The sequence below is a fragment of the Seriola dumerili genome, unplaced genomic scaffold (genome assembly GCF_002260705.1).
Source record: "Seriola dumerili isolate Sdu_G_001 unplaced genomic scaffold, Sdu_1.0 BDQW01000070.1, whole genome shotgun sequence".
Taxonomy (NCBI): domain Eukaryota; kingdom Metazoa; phylum Chordata; class Actinopteri; order Carangiformes; family Carangidae; genus Seriola; species Seriola dumerili.
The window spans coordinates 71,914-95,027 of NW_019174325.1; the positions used below are offsets into that span (position 1 = coordinate 71,914).

Genomic DNA, 23,114 nt, shown 5'->3' on the forward strand with positions numbered 1-23,114 from the left:
TAAGTAACAAATAGTGGGCAAAAGACACATCTGTCTCAGACTCAACAGCCCCTGACTTGGGTTTTTTAAATCTTTGGAAAGAAATGCTCACAGCTCATTTTCTGTTTTGTCTGGGTTCAGAAATGGATTCAGTTTGCTCTGATCAGGACTCAAACTCAACTGGTCCTGGGCTTGGAGTCGTCTTGATCCTGACAGCAGTAGAGATTAAATGACTCACCCAGATTCTTCCCAGGAAAGTAGGCTTGTTTTCTCGCAGTGATTGGTAAACATCCTCACTTTGTTGATAAAAAGACTACACAGGCAAATTGTCACAACAGAGGGAAACAGGAATGAGAGAGAAGAGAATCCAATTGTGATGATACCAAAATGAAAATGGCCACACACAAAAAAAAAGAAGAAAAATCAGTTGCCTATTTGCATTGCCCACCAAAATATGATGTAATTACACTATGATAGCCTTACTTGAAGCTATTACACTACTCTATACATGGTTCTAGATTTCAACAGTGGAATGATCAAGCTTTTACTTCTGGCTAGTCTGGCGGCTGTTGCAATAAATAGAAATTATATCTCAGACTATCAAATCTGGGTAATTGTGTTGAAAACACTATATTTTAATATTGTCTAAAAACTAAAAAGATCTTTGTAGACATCACGTTTTTCTATGTTTACAAATAAGGTTTTGAAAATGATTATGTGTAACTGATGAGATCAAATGACCTTGTTAAGTATGATAATCTCTGTGAATACAGTATGTGACCGATTACCATTTGGTTCAACCAGTCCTGATAACATTAGTGTTGAGCAGATTTTAAATTTTGAGACACTGAAAATCTTTCTTGAAATTAAATTCATTTTTTTTGTTATCAGCTCTATTGGAAACAGCCAAATGCTAAAATGAAATCTAATAGTGTCTTATTAAGCTTTGCACTACGCTATGAAGTTTCTTAGCTCAGCTTCATTGCTGTGACAGTTATTGTTTACATTATATGCAGCCTTGTACAATATTTCTTGAATGTTTATATCACTTGTGTCCTAATGAAGGAGTAACACATGGATCATAAAGGGGAAATGATTGTGAAAATTCATACAGCTGGACAATAGTCCTAACAAAGATCCTCAGCAGGTTCATTTCAGGCGAGAATTCATATGTACAAAACAGGGTTTTTGTGTTCATTAGAACAAAATCTAAGGTACAAGTACTTATGCTACAAAGTGCTATGTTTTTTTTTAATTTTCATACAACAAATGGATAGAAAGCAAAAATGTTTAAATTCACTTACTTTTTACAAACACTGTACAGATTTTATACATTGTTGTCATTTCCTAAGCATCTGTAAAGCAGTGCAACAGTACAAAAAATAAAGCTGTCTCGTTCACAACAAAGCTTTGGGTTGCCAAATTTTGTCATTTCACTTCTTTTAATGAAAATTTGGACACATCTGGAGAGTTGTTCCTGACAAGTCAAGAGGTTTTATTAACTCATGAAGTAAATCTGAACTGTATCTTTGTCATTAATTTTATTTTGTTTGTAAAACCAATTAATGATGACACTGAAACACTCAATTTAATAAAACATTTGGTATTGATCAAGTGATTACTATCTGTGTCGCCCATCACTGTCCTCCCCATGATCACTTTGTAAATGTCAGTCAGAGATCAGAAACTGCTCCAGGAGCTGAGGAAAACATGGCCAACTCTTGAGCAGTAAAGTGCTCATAATTACTCTAAAACATCTTTTAAAGTTTTTCATTTAAAAAGTCATTAGAATCCAAGACAGTAAAACAGAATCTGCTGGCTGTATTTACACAAAATGATGAGAATTTAAATTGGAAAATGTGTGATTTCTGTATGCGAATTGTGTGATTCTTGATTCTTTTTCTTTTTTTTGCTGGTTGTTAAGATTTCAGCACTGCGCATTCCAGAAATCACATCAGTTGAGCACTGAGATGACTTTCCTGTCTTAGAGGTTTTTAACATCTCAGTCTGCTTCTTAAATAATCATTAACCAACCATAATGTGGAGTTGTGGAACACCCATGTGGCCAATCAGATCAATCACAGGAGAAAACTATGAATATGAAAGCGTTTTACATTATTACTACTTTAGAAACAAGTTTACTTTCACTTTGTGGAAATTCAGCCATTGCCACACAGTTTCCCTGACACATTAACCAACACACCTGGATAGGTACCGAGGTAATAGCAATAATATTTGTTAAAGGTCTTAATTAAACACAATTTACATGCAGTTAGAAAATGCAGAAGTCATATTTATCAGCAGTATTGGCCACTAAATCCTGTATACATAAATCATCTGGAGAGAAGAGAGGAGTGCACTTACAGTACATGCAAAGAGTTTTCCAAATACCAGCTCATGTCCTGTTTCAGGTGAGATTAATATGTATATAAACTGTATTATCACAACACCGAACAGCAAACTTTCGTCTCATTATCTGCATCAATCATGTTCAGACATGACAAGAACTGGTGCACACCTCAGAAAAACCATTTTAAAATGAAAAATTATTATTTATTAAAAATGATTTGGAAAATCATTGGAATATTGTGCATGTAAATGCACTCACTGATCACTTGATTTGGTTTTATATTTGAAGGAGCCCTTTGTTTGCCCTGACAACAGTATTTAGACTGAGAAAAAAAAGAAAAGCATGATCACCCTGCCATGACCCAGTGTTGGTTTTTAAAGGCTGACCTGAGGACATTTTTACATGTGGCAGTGGCAGACAAACACTGGAAAGTGGTGGAGCTGATGTGCAGAACAGCAGGTGAGAAATGTTGCCTCTCATCAGTTTTTTTACCTATGAGCATGTTGCGTAGTTCTCCTTTCAGACAAGCAGCTGCTTTGGACATCTTGTGCACTCAAACTGGTGCTGGAACAAAAAGAAATCCTACAAATAAACACCAGCAGTTAACATCAATCATTTCACTCCAAGAAAACTTTATATACACTCAGCAACAATATACTTAATTTATATATTGTCAGGAAAAAAAAAATATATATATATATATATATATATATTTCTCTGGTGTGTTTTGATCTGTTTACTTCATCTGACTCATCATGAAACAAGCACTCAGGTGCCAGAGAGAACAAGCACATTGAATGTGACAATGGATTCAAGTGAACACCAAAAAGTGTTGAGCCAAATATGGCTTGGAATGCGTATGCTTCAGCTATGATGAAGGAATCTCTGGATAATCTTTGTTGCCTTGTAAAAACATATTATTAATCAAAGTTTCTTGCAGCAGTGAAACATACCATACTGGTAAGTCTCACATGACACAGTGTTATACTGTATGTGTCATAGGGCTGGCACTTTTTCAACAATGTGTGAAAAAGTGTGAGTAAGGAATCCTTGCATATTCTGAGTGAGCCTTAACAGTCTTTACTCACAGTTTTCAAGGGGCTTTGGGTTAGCGATCACTATAGAAATAAGTCTGTGATATTGTAATAACTTAATTTTTCTTTGTTTTCATAATGGTTAAAGCAGTAAAATTAATAAGTGTGTAAGTTTTTGGTTAAGTAGGTGTTTTGTTGGTATAAAGGGGGGAAAGACTTACAACATGTTTCTGTGTGTGTCATTTCAGCATACACATGAAACAGAAGGATATGCCTGAGGAGAAAGTCTTTCTCACTGATATGTGATTTCCTTTTCAAGTCAAAACTGGAAACGAGCAACATTTAAACCCTGAAACCCTGAACTGGTAACCAAGAGCAGCTCCCAGATTCACTGGATGGAATGGCTTTGGATCAGCCTGCTTGCCACTCTTGCTGAGATGAGTTGAAATAAACTATGTGATAAACTGAGGATTTTCTGTTTGTTTGTTTTTGTGTTTGGTTTTTTGTCTTATCTGAGTTATAAAGGCCAAAATGTAATGGGATAAATGAGCAGCAGATCAAAATTGTGTCTGTTATTATGACCAATAAAAGGTTAAGATCACACATAGGGCCTGATTTACTAAGATCCCAAATAAAGAGCGCTAAATTGCGTGCGCACACGGATAGATTGCGCGCGCTGCCTGTTTGGGCCTTGCGAGTGATTTACTTAGATTAGAACAGCGCAGTTGACTACAGGCGCAAAAGTGATCGAGCCGGCCCTATTTAAATGAGGATTTTGCGCGAGTTAAGGGTGTTCACCGTGGCGAATGCAAATGAGCAGATCCAATTGGACCGGAATTGGAGGTGCTGGTACAAGAGGCAAACAAGCACATTTCTGAGTTATAGCAAAGGAATTTAACCGTTATTAGGAGGAACGCAATATGAGAGGCAATCTGTGACAAGGTTAATGCTGTGGGGAAAACCAAAAGAACACCGGATGAAATGAAGAAAAGGTGGCAAGACATTCGTAGAAGAACAAAGGAAAAAATCGCACAGAATAACAAATCGGCAAATAAAACAGGTGGGGGACCGGCGGAGGAGGACCCTCTGTCTTCCACTGAACAGCAGGTGCAGCTGACGTTCTGTGATGAGCAGATTACTGGGATACTGGGAATATTTTTAATTCATTCAGGTACACCACATAAGACATGAACGTGCGTCATGAACCTTCTTTAGCTGTGCAATGGAAAAGCGTAATTGCCAAAAGGGTTTTTTTTGTTTGTGCGTTCCAGCAGGGGCGCAGAAGTGTGTGCGTTTTCATTTGTTTTAAGTTTCAGGAATAAATGATAGGAACTAGGCCGAACTAAATGTTTCCTAAATGTCTAAAAGAAAGTGGGCTTTAGTACATAAAAATGTGAGTTTTTGGTTTTGTCAAAATAGCACAAACAAGAATCACTTGACATTATGATGCAACATTTATTATTTAAGGATTTTCTGAACTCTGAAAGAATGACTTTTTTTGTTTTGCATCGCCGGATAACCGATATGTCTCGATTATTTTTTCTTCTGCCATTCCAAAAAGAGTGACACGAACAGAAAAGATGCGTTCTCTCCGTTGCCTGTCGTGCCTACGCCGCCTCCTTGCAACAATGACCGCAGCCATCTGTGCGCACGGCTGTGCCAGGTAGCCTAAGACTTGACTCTCAAACGTGCTAAATATAGACGCAAAAATAATCAGCGCAATTAGTTTGAGGTTTGGTAAATCTCATTGTGTGCGCAAAATGATTCTATTTGCATCTACTCCTTCCAATATTTTGCGCGTTCTGGCAGGCACGCCTATATTGCATATTCATGAAGGCAGAAGCGCAAAATGGATAGCGCCTGTTATTTTGCCTGACTGACAGACGCGATCCTCGGTGCGCCCGGTTGGTAGATCAGCATCAGCATGTGTTTGCGCGTGCTGTCGCTTTTGCGCACGTTTTTACGCACGCAAAGCTTTAGTAAATCAAGCCCATAGTGTATACATGAGATGAAACTCAGTTGAATACAGGGAATCTTGGAATCATTGGACAGGAGAAATGCAGCTTTGCAAAGCCAGCTCACATATTTTATCTTATTTTTTAAGATGTCAAGGCTCACTCACTGGCCTGTCACTGGTGTTTGTTTCTGATGTTCAAACTGGAGGACAGAATGTTCTGGAAAAATGTTTTTTGTTTTTGTTTTTTTTTTTGGTAAAGTCTGTTTGCATGAAACATTTCACACAGTGTAGTCTGTAAGTGTTTAGAACAGTGGCACACAACAATGTGGGACTCATGGCCTTGTTTATGCAAAGTCACATAGCTTTAGGACAGTCCAGCAGAACAATGACAGGCCAACAATCCCAACATTGTTCAAACAGTACTGTATGGATGCAAATGGCCTCACACTAAAACTATGAAATTTAAACTGCTACTCTTTGTCAGATCCTGTGTTTTGGAGACCAGAGACAAAACAAAAATACATATGTACGCATAACCAAGCACACAGAACCAAGCACTTATAGACTGCACACAACTCCCCATACTGTCAGGCTTTTAGCTGCTGGATTCAGTGGATGTTGTTGGGAAAATTAACTTGACAAGCTTTGGGCTGGCTTTGTGAGGCTGCCAGATTATTCTGCTCCATCAATTCACTGTTAATAATTGAAAAAATGGAAAACAACTTAAAAGGAGTGTGATGAATCCTGGCAGGTAGTTTGGTTGCCCACTGGTTTCAATATTTGCTGAATTCATCTTAGCTTTTCCATGAATATGACCATTTCTCTCATCCCTCTGGCATTTCCATTTTCCACTTCACAGAAAGAGAAAACAAGGCACTTTGTTCTCTTATCTGTTCATGTTTTATGTTTTTTTCTGTCGGACGCAGGACGCACTTCAACAGAGATGTCCCCTAAATGTGGAGCAGAAGTAGAAATTCAATTGAAAAAAACCTAAATAATCCGCTGTGAGCCGCTGCTATAGTGACGTGATGCATATCATCTCATCTGTTAAGTCCTCCTCGCATTTCATAGCCATGTACGGCTCCTCATCGCTGTAGTCACGGATACTGCAGTCACGGATACTGCAGTCTCTAAAATGTGTGGCGGCATGTGGGTCTGAGGTGACGTTCCCTGCCCCCCCATTGTTGCCATTACCCGTACACCCATTCAGAAGATTACTAGCAGCACTCTCCATCTCGTCAATGGTCATCTCACAGGCATCCGCAATCTCATGTTTGGTCGCTGACACAAACTTGGGGTCTCTGGCGTATTTCCCCAGACCCTCAGAGATCAATACCTGAGAACCACAAGAAAAAAATCATCACAGCTGAAAACTGGTGAAATGACAAGAATGATTTTATCAGTAAGCTTACATAAGGCATCACCTGTCAGAATCTGTCAGCATCAGGAACAATTGTTACTTTTTAAACCGTGTGTGCATGTAGATGTGGGTGTTGAGTCAGTGTGTGCACACAGGACTAGCTGTTGTTAATTTGGAAATCATAGTGAAAACCTGAATGAGGGAATTCAGGTAACTGAGTACTGTGCTCGTGGCTACTCTGTAGGTGAGCATGAGTGACTGGAATGAATATGAACTCAATTTATACTTTGGGTTTTTTTCAAGGCAGTTCAAAACTAAGAAATGTTCAAATAAAATGCGGATTTTGGCAACAGGAGAGTGCTCAGTATTTGACATTTGACATGTATTCAGTTAAACAATCAATCAAAACAGTTATTAACTACAAGGGCACTCAGAGAGTGCAGCCAAGCCCATTGTCAAACAATACACACCAGACTTCAGAGAAATGATCCAGATCTGCCCCAAAATGTGGGCATTACGCCATAATCCTCCTGACAAACAAACAAACGTACACAGGTGAAAACATAACCTCCTAATGTATACTCACAGCCTCCACCAGACTGTTGGCACTGCCTCTCTTCTGCAAGAAGTGTGTGCAGCTCTCTGCAGGTAGCTGCAGACGTGATGGAGAGTGGCTGCGGGTGGGAGGGCCATCCTGGCCTTCTGTGTACCATGAGCTCCTCTTCACTGCTCTAGGGATGCTGCCAACACTGCCAGGACTGCTCCAGTCCACCTAAGTACATACACACACACACACACACACACCAACAGAGACACAAATTTATTACTGGTATTAGATTGATTTATTATAACGAAGTTGATTCATTGATTGATATTGGTCAGCAAAAGGTTGATCAATAGAAAGAAATTACAAATAATTCCTTGGTGGGAAAATTATAAAGAAAATTAACAGTAAGCCAGTTGTATCTTTGGTATTTCTTACTAAACCAGTCTTACAATAGACAAAAATCAGCAGATTTTTTAACAGAAGTTTGGTCCAGTTCAAAGCAACACAAATAGTCCCCATCTAATTCTATTGATGGCAGCACTAAAGAAAAAGGGCTTAGACCTGTATCAGCGGTGTGTAGCAGGGCGAGCAGTCCAGGCTAATGGGTGAAGCAGGAGGCGTGGCCCAGGAGCACAGCGACCTCGTTGGAGACAGATGGTGAATTCTGCTAACATCGAGACCAGCCACAGCCATTACCTGATGTTGGAGTTCAAAGAACATGATGATAAAGAAGACTCAATGAAAGTGGACATTTTGGGTTGTTGTTGGTATTCATAAACAGAAGGAGGAACCTGTTGCTGCACCAGGTGTAGTGGAAGAGCTGTGCAGGATGGAGAGGGAGGAGCATCATCCTGACTACTTCTTCTGCGGAGACACTCAAAACTAAATGTTGGTCTGTTGGAGGCTGAGAGAAACAAAAAATGTTCAAACTTTCAATTTTCAACTCTGGTTACATAAAGAACAATTATATTATTGAGGAGCACATTGGATGAAATATTAGAAAACCTAATTCTATTCACAATCTAACAATCTATTCACAATCATATATATATACAGCTTGTTTGGTCAAAATTGTGCAATCACCTAGCATCAGCCCAGTTTACTGATATGTGCAATAAATCTTTGTAACTGAGCTCCAAAGAGCTCCATCAAACATCCAACTGAAAAAATATTTTCATCTGAATAACATAATAACAATATCAAGTCATCACTGACTCACATTAACTCTGACAATATCAGAGAAACTCAATCACTTTAAGGTGGCTAAAAAAAATAAAAAAAATAAATACAGTTGTTGTACTGTGCCATCTAACCTTGAGGTGAGGGTAACAACCATCTCCTGGGTAACCGCCTGCTGTCTTGGCAGATCAGCTGTTGATCATCATCATAGTAACTATCAGGCTGGTGGTTGCCCCCAGAAACCTCAAGGTCAAAGTCTCTTTCTGCATCAAGTTGGTCCTTGTTGCTCAACCTGTGAAACAAACACTTTACATCTATACAAGAACTTTTTTATTAAAGTTATCTAGCCAAAGGAATTCTTTGCAGTGTTGTTAAAAAAAGATTTAACTATGTGACTTTTAGATAATGAATACAAAGACAAAAGGATAAGATAAAGACATGGTCAGAGGCGTATTAAAGTGTTCACTGTTTGGCAGTTTTGATTTTAATCTTTCCTCAGATCAAGTTTGACTGACAGCTGCTGCTGCTGTACTGTCATGGTTTGCCATGGCAGACACTTTTTGTTAGTTTGTTTGGACTTTTGTCACTTCCTGTTTTATTTTGTAATTGGTTTCCTTGTGTGTCTCAATGTTTTTACTTCCTGTCTTGGTCCTGTTTCTGTGTGGTGATTGTCTGCCCCACCCTAATGTGTTTCACCTGTGTTCAATCACCCTTGCCTCCCTTGTGTCTATATAGTCTTTGTGCTCCCCTTTGTCTGTGTCAGTTCGTCTGTTGATCTCTGGGTTTGTCTTCATCTGTTCGTGTTGCTTGTTCATGTGTGGTTGGTCCCTGGGCTGTTCATGTCTGGTTTGTCCTCAGTTTGTTCATGTCTGGTTTGTCCTTGGTCTGTTCATGTTGCCGGTGGTTTAAGTTCTTGTTTTTCCCTGTGCTTCCCCTGTGTTTCCCTGTGCTACACCAGTGTGGTGTAAGCTCTTTGTTTAATAAACATTTTGCACCATCTCCCCTGTGTTGGCTGCATTTTGGGTCCAGCCTTACCTGCATAGTGACAGATCCTGACATGTACCTGTTCTTTGTGAGCATGATGTCGTCTTCATGAAACTCCTCTCCGCTGTAGTACTCTCCTGAGCCTCGCTCATCATCGCTGTCCACGCCCCCCGGCTCCTGTTGACAAATGGTGGGGTAAAGTCCACCACCACTTTCTGACCTGAAATTAAAATGTCAACATAGAAGGGGTCATATACAGATCATTGCAGATTTGACAATCATAAATACAGTATGTAAGAATTAGATGTTGTGGGAAATGAACAGCTAAGATTAAGGAAGAATGTATTGATCTATTTTCACTGTATGGGTCTCAGTGTAAGGATGTCACATGAGAGCCAGCTGAGAAGTTAACATCAAAGGGAAAGTTCTGTTGCATAATCATGTAATTCCTTCGTAGTATTGGGAACAGTTTCCATGTAATTCCTTCTTGGTAGTGAAAGTATTGAGTCTACATAATTTTATAAGTAGTCAAAGGCTCAAAAAAAAGAAAAAGAAAAGAAAAGGGAAACTAGAAAATTAAAGTAACATCACTGTAATATCACTCTCAAATTAAATCGAAGGCTACTGGACTTGTATTTGTCTGTGGAAGACGTTTCGCCTCTTATCCAAGCGGCTTACTGATGAAGCCGCTTGGATAAGAGGCAAAACGTCTTCCACAGACAAATACAAGTCCAGTAGCCTTCGATTTAATTTGAGAGAGAGATAACAATGACCTGGACGAATGAGAACATTCACAGACATCACTGTAATACAATAACGCAAGAGATTGTTGAAAGAAGTTTGAAATGTGTACGCAATTATGTACTGTTGCAAATCCTATCATTAAGTCCAACTGAAATACCATGGGTGTATGAGTGAGACGAATAAAAAGTAATTGAATAGAAACACAAACAACATACAAAATAAACTTTGTGGGGACTCATTCAGTGTCTAGTATACATTCTGCATACTACAGGGGTGCATTTCTGCGAACGAATGAGTCATACAAACCACCTGGCTGAAGTGAGCAACCCTTGATAAGATCCAACCATACACTTATTTGAAAAGATCAGAGTGATTGAGTTTTGTGTTAATGATATGCTCATTGAGAGTAGAAGCACATATGTCCCAGTAAATCAGTGGAAACCAGGACACAACACAGGAAACAAAACGGGGGAATTAGAGTCCTTACCTGACCCTCTTACAGACCCTAAAATAATGGCAGATAACGGGTAAAGCATGGTTGAGGATGTTCCGTTCTGGCACCTCATAACCCAGGGAATATTTCCCGTAATAGTGACACTTATCACAGACTATTTAAGAAGGTGTAGAGTAATGTTCGAAGAAAAAGTGCAAGAAAAGAAAGTAGGGAAGAAGATGATAAAATGGCAAGCTTTCCAAAAGTGGGACAGAGAAGCAGAACTGAGAGAAGTGAAATCAATAGTAGGATTAATGCTGAAACAAGAAATAGAAGGAATATGTACAAATGAGAGAAAGGAGAAACAAAAATGTAGGGCAAGGGCTCTACCTCCTCTGTATGCTATCTCCATATCTACAGCCCTGCCTCCAACAACACCACTTGCAGATGCAATGGATAAAATCCCTGCAGCTACACAAACCCAGGAAGACTCAGACAGTGAGCAGACACACCCTACTGGAATCCAGAAGTGCTTGTGTACAGGCCATGGGAAACAGGCAAATTAAAGATTGCAGGAGAACTATGGGACCCCCAAAAGACTGGAGGTGAGAAATGGGTCATAGCAATGCAACAGACACTGTCCATGTATAATCCAACCTTTCAGGAGGTGGAAGCAGTGTGTCGTAGGTGTTTCAAGCTCCAGTGGGACAATATTTGACCTGCCTCTTGATCCTGTATGATGCAGTGTGTGTTGCCAGAGATCCACAACATTAAACAGAAGGAAGGCTGCTGACTATCATACTCATATGGAAACTGTCTTTGCAGCTCACTCCGGCATCGACCCAGACAATGAGGAATACAGTGACCTGTTGAAGACTGCTTTGGTGAATGGTCTCCATCTTCACTTTAAGAACCGTGTCATGGCTACATGTGTGGGCTGGGAAACTGAGCCCATAACAACTGTCTGGACAGATATCTTGCAAGCGGAAAGGATTAAGGTTGATTTGGATTTCAAACAGACCAAAGGACTCCAAACTGCTCAGTTAATGTTCTATCAGCAGGGTGGGCCACAGAGCCCTGGACCAAGATGGCAGTCCTACCAGAACAACATTACAGGGTATGATAAAGGAAGGAGGAGACTGGGACCACAGCCCAGGCTTCAGAGAGGATCTCACAATACTGATCAAAACAAACAGAGGTGCTACAGATGTGAAGGCTTATGGGCATATATCTCGTGACTGTCCCACTCCTGAGCCTAACCAACAAGAAGAACAAGATCCAGGTGAATCCTGGCCACACAGACCACTTGAAGGACTGTCTGGTCATTCACCAGGATTCCAGGAGACACAACCATAGGAGACAGCGCAGGCTAGTCAGAGCATTGAGCAGTACACAGACACAAACACACAAGTAGACGTAAATAATGACACTGAAGAACCAGTTAGCACATACCAACAATATGTACAGTTAACACCAGACTTTCTCTGTGATCCAATCTAAAGTGCTACTAAATTGTGGGCTTGTAGCAAGTTAGATTTTGGAAGTATAAAAGGTGCAACTCCTGGTATGTTAAATTCCTGTTGGTTTTCTGTAATTAATTTAACAAAAGCATATTTTAGCATTCCTGTTCATCCTGACTCAAATTTCTGATTTGCTTTCATTTTCAATGGTAAGCCATACATGTGGAATTAATGTCACACTGTTTTCTCTCCAGTCCTACACTATTTCCTATGACTATTGCTTAACACCTGTCATATTGGCAGCCACCATGTGCTAATATGCTTGTTCAGTATGTTAATGACCTTTTAGTGTGTTCCCCCACACAAAAGGATTCTCAAACTGACACAGTGTCTCTGCTCTGTTTTCTAGCAGAAAATGGTCACAAGGTTTCAAAAGACAAGCTGTAACTTGTATCACAATCAGTGCGGTATCTTGACCATATAACCAGTCTGGAAGGTTGTAAATTGGGCCCAGACCGCATCTAAGCAATTTTGCATGATCCCAAACCGCAAACTAAAAAACAAATTATGTGCTTCATGGGCTTAGCATTGCCATCTATGGATTACTAATTTGTGGAGATCTCCCACTGAGTCTAGACTGAAGGTTAACCGCCAGCGTCTCAAGAACAGCCAGCTGAGAAGTTAACATCAAAGGGTCATTGAACTGGAAAAAGGCATGATCAACACCTGAATTTATGACTGATTAAGTCAACCTTGTCATGTGTTAGCAACTGTTGTCCTTTTGTTTACCTGACTGTATATAAGGCAAGACACCCTGATAGTCTTTAGAGAACAACCATGTTAGGGTTTTCTCCCCATTATGCATGAAGTAAAGAGATTTGATTCATCACTTCGCATCTGTAATTCTTCAGAAAGAACAGAAAGAATTTCTCTCACATATTTCCCATCTTTTATCTTTTTTTGCTATTGCTGTCTCTGGAGATTTTTATGCAGATTGTCTCTTTGTTGACAAGAAGGAAGCCCTCACAGATGTGGGCTCGGACCAGCAACACTAGGGCATATGTTCTGGAGTTGCCCTAAGTTATCAAACTACTAGGATAATATTTTTCAGACTCTATCAAATATTTTACACAGACCTATTAATGAAGATCCATTGGTGGTGATTCTAGGAATTATTGATTCAAATATAACAAAAAGCAACACAGAACATAGTATGGTTTCGTTTGTCAGCCTACTTGCACGAAGATTGATATTACTTAACTGGAAACAAAAGGCAGCCCCAACTCATTCAAATCTTATGACAGATGTTATGAGACATTTAGAGCTGGAGAAAATCAGATATCTACTGAAAAATCAGGAAAGAAAGTTCTATAAAATCTGGCAGCCATTTATTGATTATTTTAATCGCAACACATAGCCTGATGGCAAGTTTCAGTTTTTTTAGTTTTAGAAGTGATCTCAACCCCCAACAGATGGAAAGGTGTTTTTTGTTTTTTTTCTTGTGAGTGTATACACGATTATGTGTATATGTGTATGTATGTGTATGTATATGCATATGTGTATATATATATATATATATATATATATATATATATATTTATTTATTATTTTATGTAAAACCCTTTTTTAAGGAACCCCTTTATTTATTTTTTTTTCGTTTTGGGATATATAAGTTAATATAACTTAAATAACTTCTATATGTTATTGTTTACGTGTAAATGTGTATGGTGTCTGTATTACTGTTTGTTTTGTTCTATGTTCAAAATGTGAAAAATCAATAAAGAGAGTTAAAAAAAAAAAAAAAGAAGGAAGCCCTCCCTGCATGATTTGTGACACACCTGCCAAAACAACAGATTGTGATTGTTAAGTGGTAACATGCACATACCTAATGTAGGCCTCGCGGTAGCGTGTCCTGAGAGGAAGAGGAGAGGAAAGGGTCAGTCACACAGACAGGATTATTTGGAATAGGAGAGCAGGGAAGGAAGGACATGAGAGGTTGCATGCAATGACAAAAGCACACAAATTAAAATGCTAAAATAAGACAGAAAAGGTAGAGTCACTGGTTTCATTCTTGCCCCAAGGAATATACAGTATATTTGGCAGAAAGTAGTTCTAAGAAAACCTGTTGACATCAAGGCCTGTCAATGATTAAGAATAATGGGGACATTGTTTCTGGAAGGGTAAGTTGCTTATTTCACATTATTTCAGTCACAAATTCCATCTGCTCTTTATCAGGGTGGTGAAACAAATTTCAGAGACTGATAATCAAAAACCCACCACACAAACAGAAACCATTAGGCTAGATATCACCAAGAAAGAAATTATGTTTTCTTGTAATTTGAACTGTAAAATTGTAGCTATGCCATTTTACTAAAATAGATATGTTAGATGCCAAGGAATGTTAAAAACCATATATTCAATTTAATTTGACAGGATTAGGAAAGAATTACAGGTATATGTAATATCCCAAAGACATTTATTTACTGTTTTTTACATTTGTGTTTCAGGGAAAGCTGAAGTGAGGCAGGTGACCTGAGATGAAGAACTGTGACAACGTTACAGGGATTCCCCATCCTCAGACAGCCGGGGGTCAAACATATTAACAACAAAAATAAACTGAAAATTAACCAAAAAATTATTTTTTACAATAATTGTTCTATAAGCAGTATCAGTTTAGAGACAATACGTTTATAGAGTTCTGCTGTTTCGCTTGAGCTTAGTGGGAGATAAAACAATCTGACCAAAACAAAAAACAACAATCTGCTCGTTGGGAAATCAAATGATATTCATTAGGATGCTCTTTTGCAGTCAGCTTTCAAGCAAATGGGGAAAAATGATGTGGTTCCAGCCTCTGAAATGTGACTATTTGCTGGATTTCTTTGTCGCTTCATGACAGTGAATTGCAGTAAATTGAATACTCTTTGGTTTCTGTCTGTAGGTCAGACGCAAGAAACTTACAGACACTATTTTCTGACATTTTATAGATCAAATGATTAATTGAATAATTGAGAACATAATCAGTTTTACATTAACTGTCTTGACAGTCTGTTTGTAATTTAGAAGACAGTTTAATAAATTGGTAACATCACAAATCAAATAAAAGTCGATATACAATAATACTGAATTCACTGAATTCACTGAGGCTTGCAGTGCAGTAGTCAGCTTGAACAAACTGCTTCTTCACTCATTGTAATTTTGATGTCACTTTTGAATCAACTGTAAAAATGTAAGCATCAAATATGAGATTATACGACTGCCATCTATGAAACAAGAGGGCCCTGTGACTGCTTGGCCCCATGCTATCTACACACATATATACATACATAATAACTGCAATAACAGGAAACTCTTTCTCCACTGACCTTGTGGAGTGTGACCTCCAAGGCTTGTCCTGTGCTCCTTTGCTGCGAGTTATTGCTGATGATCCATTTTTAGTGGAGGACGGACGGTCACGCCTTAACAGACACTTCTGCTGCCTCCCAGTGGTCATGGAGAGAAGCGAGGGCACATTGGCATTGTTGAGGTTGGCATTGGAGGGTATTGGCGACTGATGGCAAGTGGAATTACAGTGAGGGTAATTATACGGATGAGGGGAATGATAATGATGATTATACTGGATGGGTGGAGAGTTAATCTCTGTCTCTCCTTCCCTATAATTGCTGCTGGCTCTCCTGCCAATTTGGGGGGGTTCAGTCGAGGAGTTGCAGGAGAAGGGCAGGATTTGCAGTGGGCGTTTGGTGACGGTGGTCGGGTGAGAGGAGCCTTGCTGATCGCCACCAACATGGTTCACATGGTTGCCAAACAAACCACCATTACGCTGCAGAGAGACAGGAATATCCTGACATTGATTTAAATATCCTCTATCTCTCTTTATCCAATTTCATGATGTAGATAAAAAAGCTGCGTTTATCCTTTTTATGTATCCTCTCTGTTGCTGAGTCAAAAGCAGAGAAAGACATACTGGGCATAAATATTTCAATGTAGGTGAATTAACATTGTTGCTGTGATTAGCTAAGAAACAAGTCTCTCCCTGTTGCTTTGATTCACCATTTTTGATTCACACATATAATGAAATTTGTGTAATGTGTACAGAACTACATGTCTTGATCAAAATTAGAAATCGGTGCACTTTTATATATTCTGGATTAAAAGTGTAGATATGTCATTTTAATTTTAACAAGGTAAATGTTTTTTGTGACAAAACCACATCAGAGACGAATCATTATTCAAAACAGAGTATTTTTATGACTGATCTTTATGGATGTTTACCCTGTAAATTTCCGCCTCTTCTTCTCCATTAGGATCTACTAGCCCCTCCTCCTGCAGGTCACAAGATATGGCTCGACGGATCTCTGGTCCGATGTCATGCAGCGTGCGCAGGCCGGCCTGCAAAGAGAGCGCTGATGAGTTATAGATTTAAAGCCTGTGATGGCTTTTAATCTATATTTGTATCTGGTTAAGAGAAAACTGGTGTGAACATGTCTCCAACAGTGACTACAGAGTGATTCATGGACACTGCTAACATGGCTTTAAAGTTAGCCAGATTCACAGGATAAAAGCATGACAAGAAGAACAATTTTAATGAGTCATTTAACTCAAATGACTCTGATCACTGGCTGCTGTCGTCATGGTTAGAAAGCGGTTACAATGTGGATCATCCAGAGTAACTGGAAGATGTTTTGCTGAGAGAGGTGTTGCTCTGTAATGTTTGTAATCTGAATTTTCAATGCTGCGAGCACCACAGAAGAATTTTTTTTTACCTTCATTGTACTGGCAGAGATGGAAATTGACATCTCAGAAGGTGGACAAATTAAATAAACTGTTTGTGGGCTTCATAACAGTAGATGTAGGTGACAAAATATCTTAGTTTGTAATTTTTTTGGGTGAACCAACCTTTTCAATTCCATTCAATTGGGAATGAGGTTAAAGTAGTAGTCTCTAACAACAAAACTCTTAATAAACTGAAAATGCCTGAGGGCTTTTTTAGGGCGGTCTGAGAAAAGAATAACTGACATTGAATGTCAGAGGATCCATGACTGTACTGAGTTTTATGATGATAATAGTTTGACTTTGTGTGATGTGGTTATTAAAATCTAGATGGGAGTCTATGATTAAACCAATATTTCTAATTTTATTTAGATTTTTCATGCACAGACTTGATATAATGGCTGAGTTTCAATAGCACAGAGGATTATCTCAGGATTGGCTCTTATTTAGATGAAGATGAAGGTGGAGTAAATCTATTGGACTGATGCACTGTACTTTACTCACTTGTAAAGCCATGGTGGTGTTCAGCCTCTCCCATGAGTGCCGTCCCATAAGACCTTGCTCTTTGCGCCTCTTGAACTTCCTGAAGTAGTCCTGTATAAGGAAGGTGGCATAGAACTTCCCCACTGTTACCTCGTCATCTGAGTGAACAGACCAGACACAACAAAGCCTCCCAGATCAAAACCAAATCTGGACCTGAATACCACAATAACAAAATACCTCAGCAACCAATTCTTTATGTATCCATCACATTTAAACAAGAAAATCTCTCAACTGAGATCTCACCCATTACTATCACACCACCTATGCCAACAGAAACCCATGTATGGAAGAAAAAGTCAAATTGCACTAAACTGAAGTCCATTACAGATTTTCTGAATTGCTAAAACACTGAATTCTAAAATTGTCTGAAACAAATCCTCAGTGGTCTCAACTCAAAACCATAAACAATTTTCACCTCGTTAAAAACAAGTTTTAGATCTCATTTCAACTTTTTGCAAAACTCTTTTCACACACATTTTCACTAACTGAAACACACTATGCATTGTGATGCACTATGATGCATAATGGTAAGCACAAGTAGCAGAAGTTAAACACAGTTTCAGCACAGATGTCATAGCTTACACACAACTGAAAACTTTTCACACTTTTTGTTAATGATGTTATGAAAGCAGTATAAACCAGTTCAGAGTGCACAGGTTGTTGAGTGTTGGAGTTTGAAAGAAACAATGGATGAAAATAATCTGAGAAGTAGAGGAGGAGGAGGAGGAGAAGGATGAGGAAAACCAAGACCAAGACCAGGATCAAGACCAAGACCAAGACCAAGACCAAGACCAAGACCAAGACCAAGACCAAGACCAGAAACAGTCATTTCAGATGAAATTTGTGCAATTTTATGTTTCCCCTAGCAGCATTTGTGTTTTGGTCTGCATTTTGGTCCAGCCTTACATAAAACTGTGACAGCAACTGTAAAAGACCATGTTCTTGTTTATGTAAAATAGTTTTTCACTATTGCAAAAACACAGTTCCAGAAACTAGGGCCCTGTTTGTCAGAGCTCCACACACACAAACCAATGCCATATACACAAAATACAAAACATGTTACATCTCTTGCAAAAGCAAGCACTACATCAAAAACGATATAAACTCTTCTAAAAATGATACTTTAGCTTCCAAACTTTACATACAAACAGCAAATATATAGATCTTTCCACTACCAACTGCACATGAATGCTAAATCTAAAACATTTTTCACATTACTACTTTTCTAATGATATATGGTAAGTATAAAAACACTAATACTGTATGTTTTTGATATTTCTCATTTGTAGCATGCAAATATGAACACAAATGCAATGGGGAAACAAAATCTCTTTATTCTCAATAGTGAACTGAAGATTACATGAACATACTGTACTGTAAAATACAGTAGGCCTATACAGTATTGCAGTTACTGTCTATCCTGTCTCTGATCTCATCTGTAAGAATTGTCCTATTTCCGCTGACCCATCCTTTCGCCACTCCCTGTCCTGTGTCCTCTTGCTCTTCTTCCTCATACTTAGACACCTCCACCTTCCTCTAATTCTTTCCAAAATTGTCCTCCATTGTTGGTCACACCAAAGAGCAAACCTATGGTGATCAAGCTGTGATTTCTGTGTGACCTGATTGTGTGTGTCTTCACATGTGCATTCTGAGTTCAGGTGATTGCTAACTGAGTGGGATGTTTCAGTGGCAGTGTTTAGCAAATAACACACAAAGGCTTTCATTTTGAATGATTTGTCTAATGTACAGAAGTGTATTTGGTGTTTTGCAAAACACTGTGTAGTGTTTTTCAAAAAGTGTGAGTCTGAGAATGTGTATATAGTTGTGCAAATCTGGGCTGACATTTTGCTCTTTGTCGTATTTCAAAATCTGAATTATTTTTAATTTTAGTGTGTAAGCAATCGTAAAACCTGTAACAGTGAGTGAAGCAGGACAAAGAGTCCAACCCTCTGTAGCATTATAATCATGAGGTTCAAAGAAGAAATTTGGTATGTATGTACACACCAGTTAAGAAAATATAAAATGCCTTTTCTCTATTTTAAAAAATAAACATTTCTGGAGCTATATGCTCTGAACACTGTTTTCCATTTTTCTCTGCAGTGTGTAATGGATGATCAGTAGTGTTTTTATTTCAATTGATTTGAGTCTGATCTGAAAACAGTTTTATCTGTGCTCCAAGCACAGATAAAACTTTTGAGGTTATTTTGCAAGAAGAGTCAGAGCTTTGGTCAATGTAGTTTGACAACTGGGTTTTGTGTTTACAGTTTTGAGAAAAGCATGGAAGGTTTCAAAATGTTTGTTTTAGCATTGTGAAAAAGTGTAACAGTAAAATATCACACACAATAATGAAGCACAACCACTGAAGACAACAATATCTCAACATTGAAACAAAATACTTCTATAACAATCAAAGTGAAAAGAATACCAAGACATGTTAGTTAACAAAGTGCCATAAATCCTCACTGCACCAGCATTATCATACATGCACAGAGCTGGAAACAAAACAGAGCAGGACACACACCACTGCCCTGTAAACTAAGCTGGTTTCTCAAGAGATCATCAGAGAAACTGTCGTCTTAATGGCTTATCTGGAAGTAGAACTTGTGTGTCACTGGGTAATGGGTCAGGCCCTGAGTTATTGCTGTGTTGACACAGCGCAGAGGGTGGTTAAACTCCCTTTTAATCTTCACTTTAGGAATTAAACAAAGGTGTAGCTGTATGGTATTCATGGCGCTGTTTAAATATCAGACCTTAATGCGTGCAAAGTGGGTACGCTTGCTCTATTGACAGAGCTGAATGTCAAACATCAGCAAGAATCTTGTACACACACACACATCCACACACAAAGGCAAACACATTTAAACCAACAATAGATAATATCTGTGTCTGCAACTTTAATCTTGCTTCATCTATGAAAATACATGCAGTTATGAAACATCCCTCTTGCACACAAAAAGACAAAAACACTCATGCACATTCAGCTGCTCATGCAAGCAAGTGTATGAACTCTCTTGACCACATATATCTTAATGTACCAAAAACTGTTTATCTCACAGTATTTTATGACTGCAGTGAATACTTCCAATTCCAATAAATCTAACCAATTCCTACCACAAACGGCCACATTTACCATCAGAGACAGACGAGCAGAGGTATATGTATCCCAGAAAAACAACATGATTTGTAGCAAGAAGCACATGCAAGGAGGCAGCAAAGTAAAAGAGTTTGGAGAAGCAGCAAGGGTCAAACCTGCAGCTCCCTTTACGAGAGAGGAGACCGAAACTACATTTAGCCAGAGAGGAAGCTGCAACTACACACACTATCTGCCATGCAGGGAGGCTGATCAAGCGTGGGTCTGACTCACTCAGATTAAGTGGTTTTCTGAAGCACTGGGGAGGGAGACTTAACAAGAAAAAAGGAGGCTGAATTGTGGGGTGTATGAAATGTGTTTTTTTTCTTTTGTCGCTAGCTTTCCTTGAACAATTTTAGCTGGAGAGGAATCAAGTAAAGGTGACAAATGACAGTGGGGTGGTTGCTTAAAGATGGAGGCATAATTCTCTCAAGTGGATCAATGAATGATGATCCATCTTCAAGCACTTAACCCGTCTCTCTACATCACCCAACACAGTAAGAGAAGAGAAACTATGAAAGTCTCTGTTCAGAAAGAAAACCTGTGACAGAGAGCATATTAAACATGGTAAAATTTGATTTTTTGTTGGTTTGGTAAATCATATTTATTTGGATTTGGATTTTCAGGATTTATGTTTTGAAGCAAGTGATCAGTCTCATTTTGACATATTTTATTATATTAAAACTCCCTAGAGCCAGTCACATTTTAGGACTGTGTTTAACAGATCCACTTGATGAGATGTTGAGATTTTATTTTACTTAATGATGCATCAAAACAATTCTGCTGATTCTTTTTCTGGACAGAGACTGATGAAGTTTTTAAGAGAGGTATCAGTAGTTTCATGCCACCAGACTAAAACAGAACTGCTCCAGAGACCTCAGGACGGCAGAAAGAGAAGAGAAGAAGGCCAGCAACTGACTGAACACTCTACTGAAAGTAGGCACAGCTGTGGAAGAGAGAGGGACTTACAGGATTACAAGAGAGAGAGAGAGAGAGAGAGAGAGAGAGAGAGAGAGAGAGAGAGAGAGAGAGAGAGAAAGAGAGAAATTAGCAAACTAATGCACACATGCAGCTGAATTATATCTGACAAGCTCTAAAAACATAGCATAGCTGAAGCATAGTAGAAGCGTGGGACGACATTGGAAAAACTACATGGATCCAGGTAGAGGAAGCTCTGTGTAGACTGCAGGTACATTCACACTTATTTGGGAATTCATTCAAAGACTAAGATGTGCCTGTCATCTATTAATAAAAATCCTCTTTGTATAAAGAGAAATTATCATCTCAAAGCATCGACCCCTAATGACTCAACCCACAGTTGTATGGCTGTAAAAAAGGAGGATGTGGAAGTTGACATCTAGTAATAATGTCCTGTTTGGAAAGCTTTGCCTGACTGAGGGGAAACCACACTCTGGCTTTACTGTATGCTCATATTAAGTAGCAGACACATGCATCATGCTGAGCTGATGTGGCTGGAACGGGAATCACATTTGTTTTGGCTCACTATGACTTCAAACCTTTGATGTAGGACATTCTCGAAATTAAATAACCAATGAATAAGAACACCTGTCTGCAAAAAAATTATATCATCATGTATATAAAACATAAAAAAAGCAAATTTGACTGCATATGGACAAAAAGATTAAAGTTACTTAAAAGCCACTCTTCATTGTGAGCAACAAAAGTTGACAAAAATGTGTTCTCTCCAACTGCACTACACAGTCAGAAATACTGTAAGAGCAGCCCTGAATAATTTAATATCTACAAATATGGCACATATGAATGGCATATCTTGGCTTTCACCTTGATATCTGATGCATGCAAATAAAGTGGTTCAAAAAGGAAGTACACTCCAAACCTGACTTAACCAAAGTCACACAACAAAGTCACTTACACCTAGTTTAATGTCTTTGTGGGAAAAAAATCCATAGCAAAGTAAGCTCTTCCAACTAAAATCCAGTGGGTTTCTAGATGATTGTAAGAATGAGGCCTCAGCACAGAGAGAAAAGACTTTGTAAACAACATATAAACACATCAGCACTTATTTTCAAATATTTAGTGTTTTTGAGCGTTTTTCAATGAGTAAAATACAGTATATTGAGTAGCTAGAGGAAGAGAAACTGAAGAACTTTAGACAGCGAGATCAATGATAAACAAAACAGTGGGATTATGACAGAGACAGCAGTTAAACTGTGTCTGCCTGACAGCGATAAGAAGAGTTTCTTTGAACTGAAGTGAAAGGAAATGGTAGCAGTCAAGCTTGTTCCCCTGCCTATCTCATCTTGTTGGTTGTGGTCAGGAAGTGGATCTTGCTGTTTGAGAAAAGCAAAAACAGGATGCTGAAGGTTTCTGATGGATTAACATTTGCATATCTTCTTGAAGTGACACGCCTTCCTGAATCTATCTTTTGTGTATTAAACATTTCCACTCGATTTAATTTGAAAGGTGGTTCCAAAACGTTTGTTAAAAGTTGTTGATTGTTCCGTTGCAGCAGGAAACATTGTAACAGACATGAATAAAAACAGCCATAGCGTCTGCATCTCTGTGGAAGAAAATAATCAATAAAGCCCCCTTTTAAAGCCAGGTGAATGCTTCATAGACCAAAAGACACGCAGATTTTTTTCTATTGTCACACCAAAATATATTT

At 38.7% G+C, this 23,114-nt stretch overlaps 1 protein-coding gene across 1 annotated transcript in view; it reads right to left on the reverse strand.

The window, feature by feature from the left end:
* Window positions 1-6,335: 6,335 nt before the first annotated feature.
* Window positions 6,336-23,114, reverse strand: part of LOC111220529 (voltage-dependent L-type calcium channel subunit alpha-1D-like) — a 162,339-nt gene continuing 145,560 nt past the window's right edge. The window contains exons 41-50 of the mRNA XM_022743612.1: window positions 17,299-17,435; window positions 16,297-16,413; window positions 15,390-15,844; window positions 13,913-13,939; window positions 9,470-9,610; window positions 8,541-8,698; window positions 8,019-8,131; window positions 7,789-7,923; window positions 7,267-7,452; window positions 6,336-6,656 (exon numbers count right to left, since the gene is read on the reverse strand). Coding sequence (XP_022599333.1) covers window positions 6,336-6,656; window positions 7,267-7,452; window positions 7,789-7,923; window positions 8,019-8,131; window positions 8,541-8,698; window positions 9,470-9,610; window positions 13,913-13,939; window positions 15,390-15,844; window positions 16,297-16,413; window positions 17,299-17,435 — 1,790 coding nt within the window. The remainder of the gene's footprint in view (window positions 6,657-7,266; window positions 7,453-7,788; window positions 7,924-8,018; window positions 8,132-8,540; window positions 8,699-9,469; window positions 9,611-13,912; window positions 13,940-15,389; window positions 15,845-16,296; window positions 16,414-17,298; window positions 17,436-23,114) is intronic.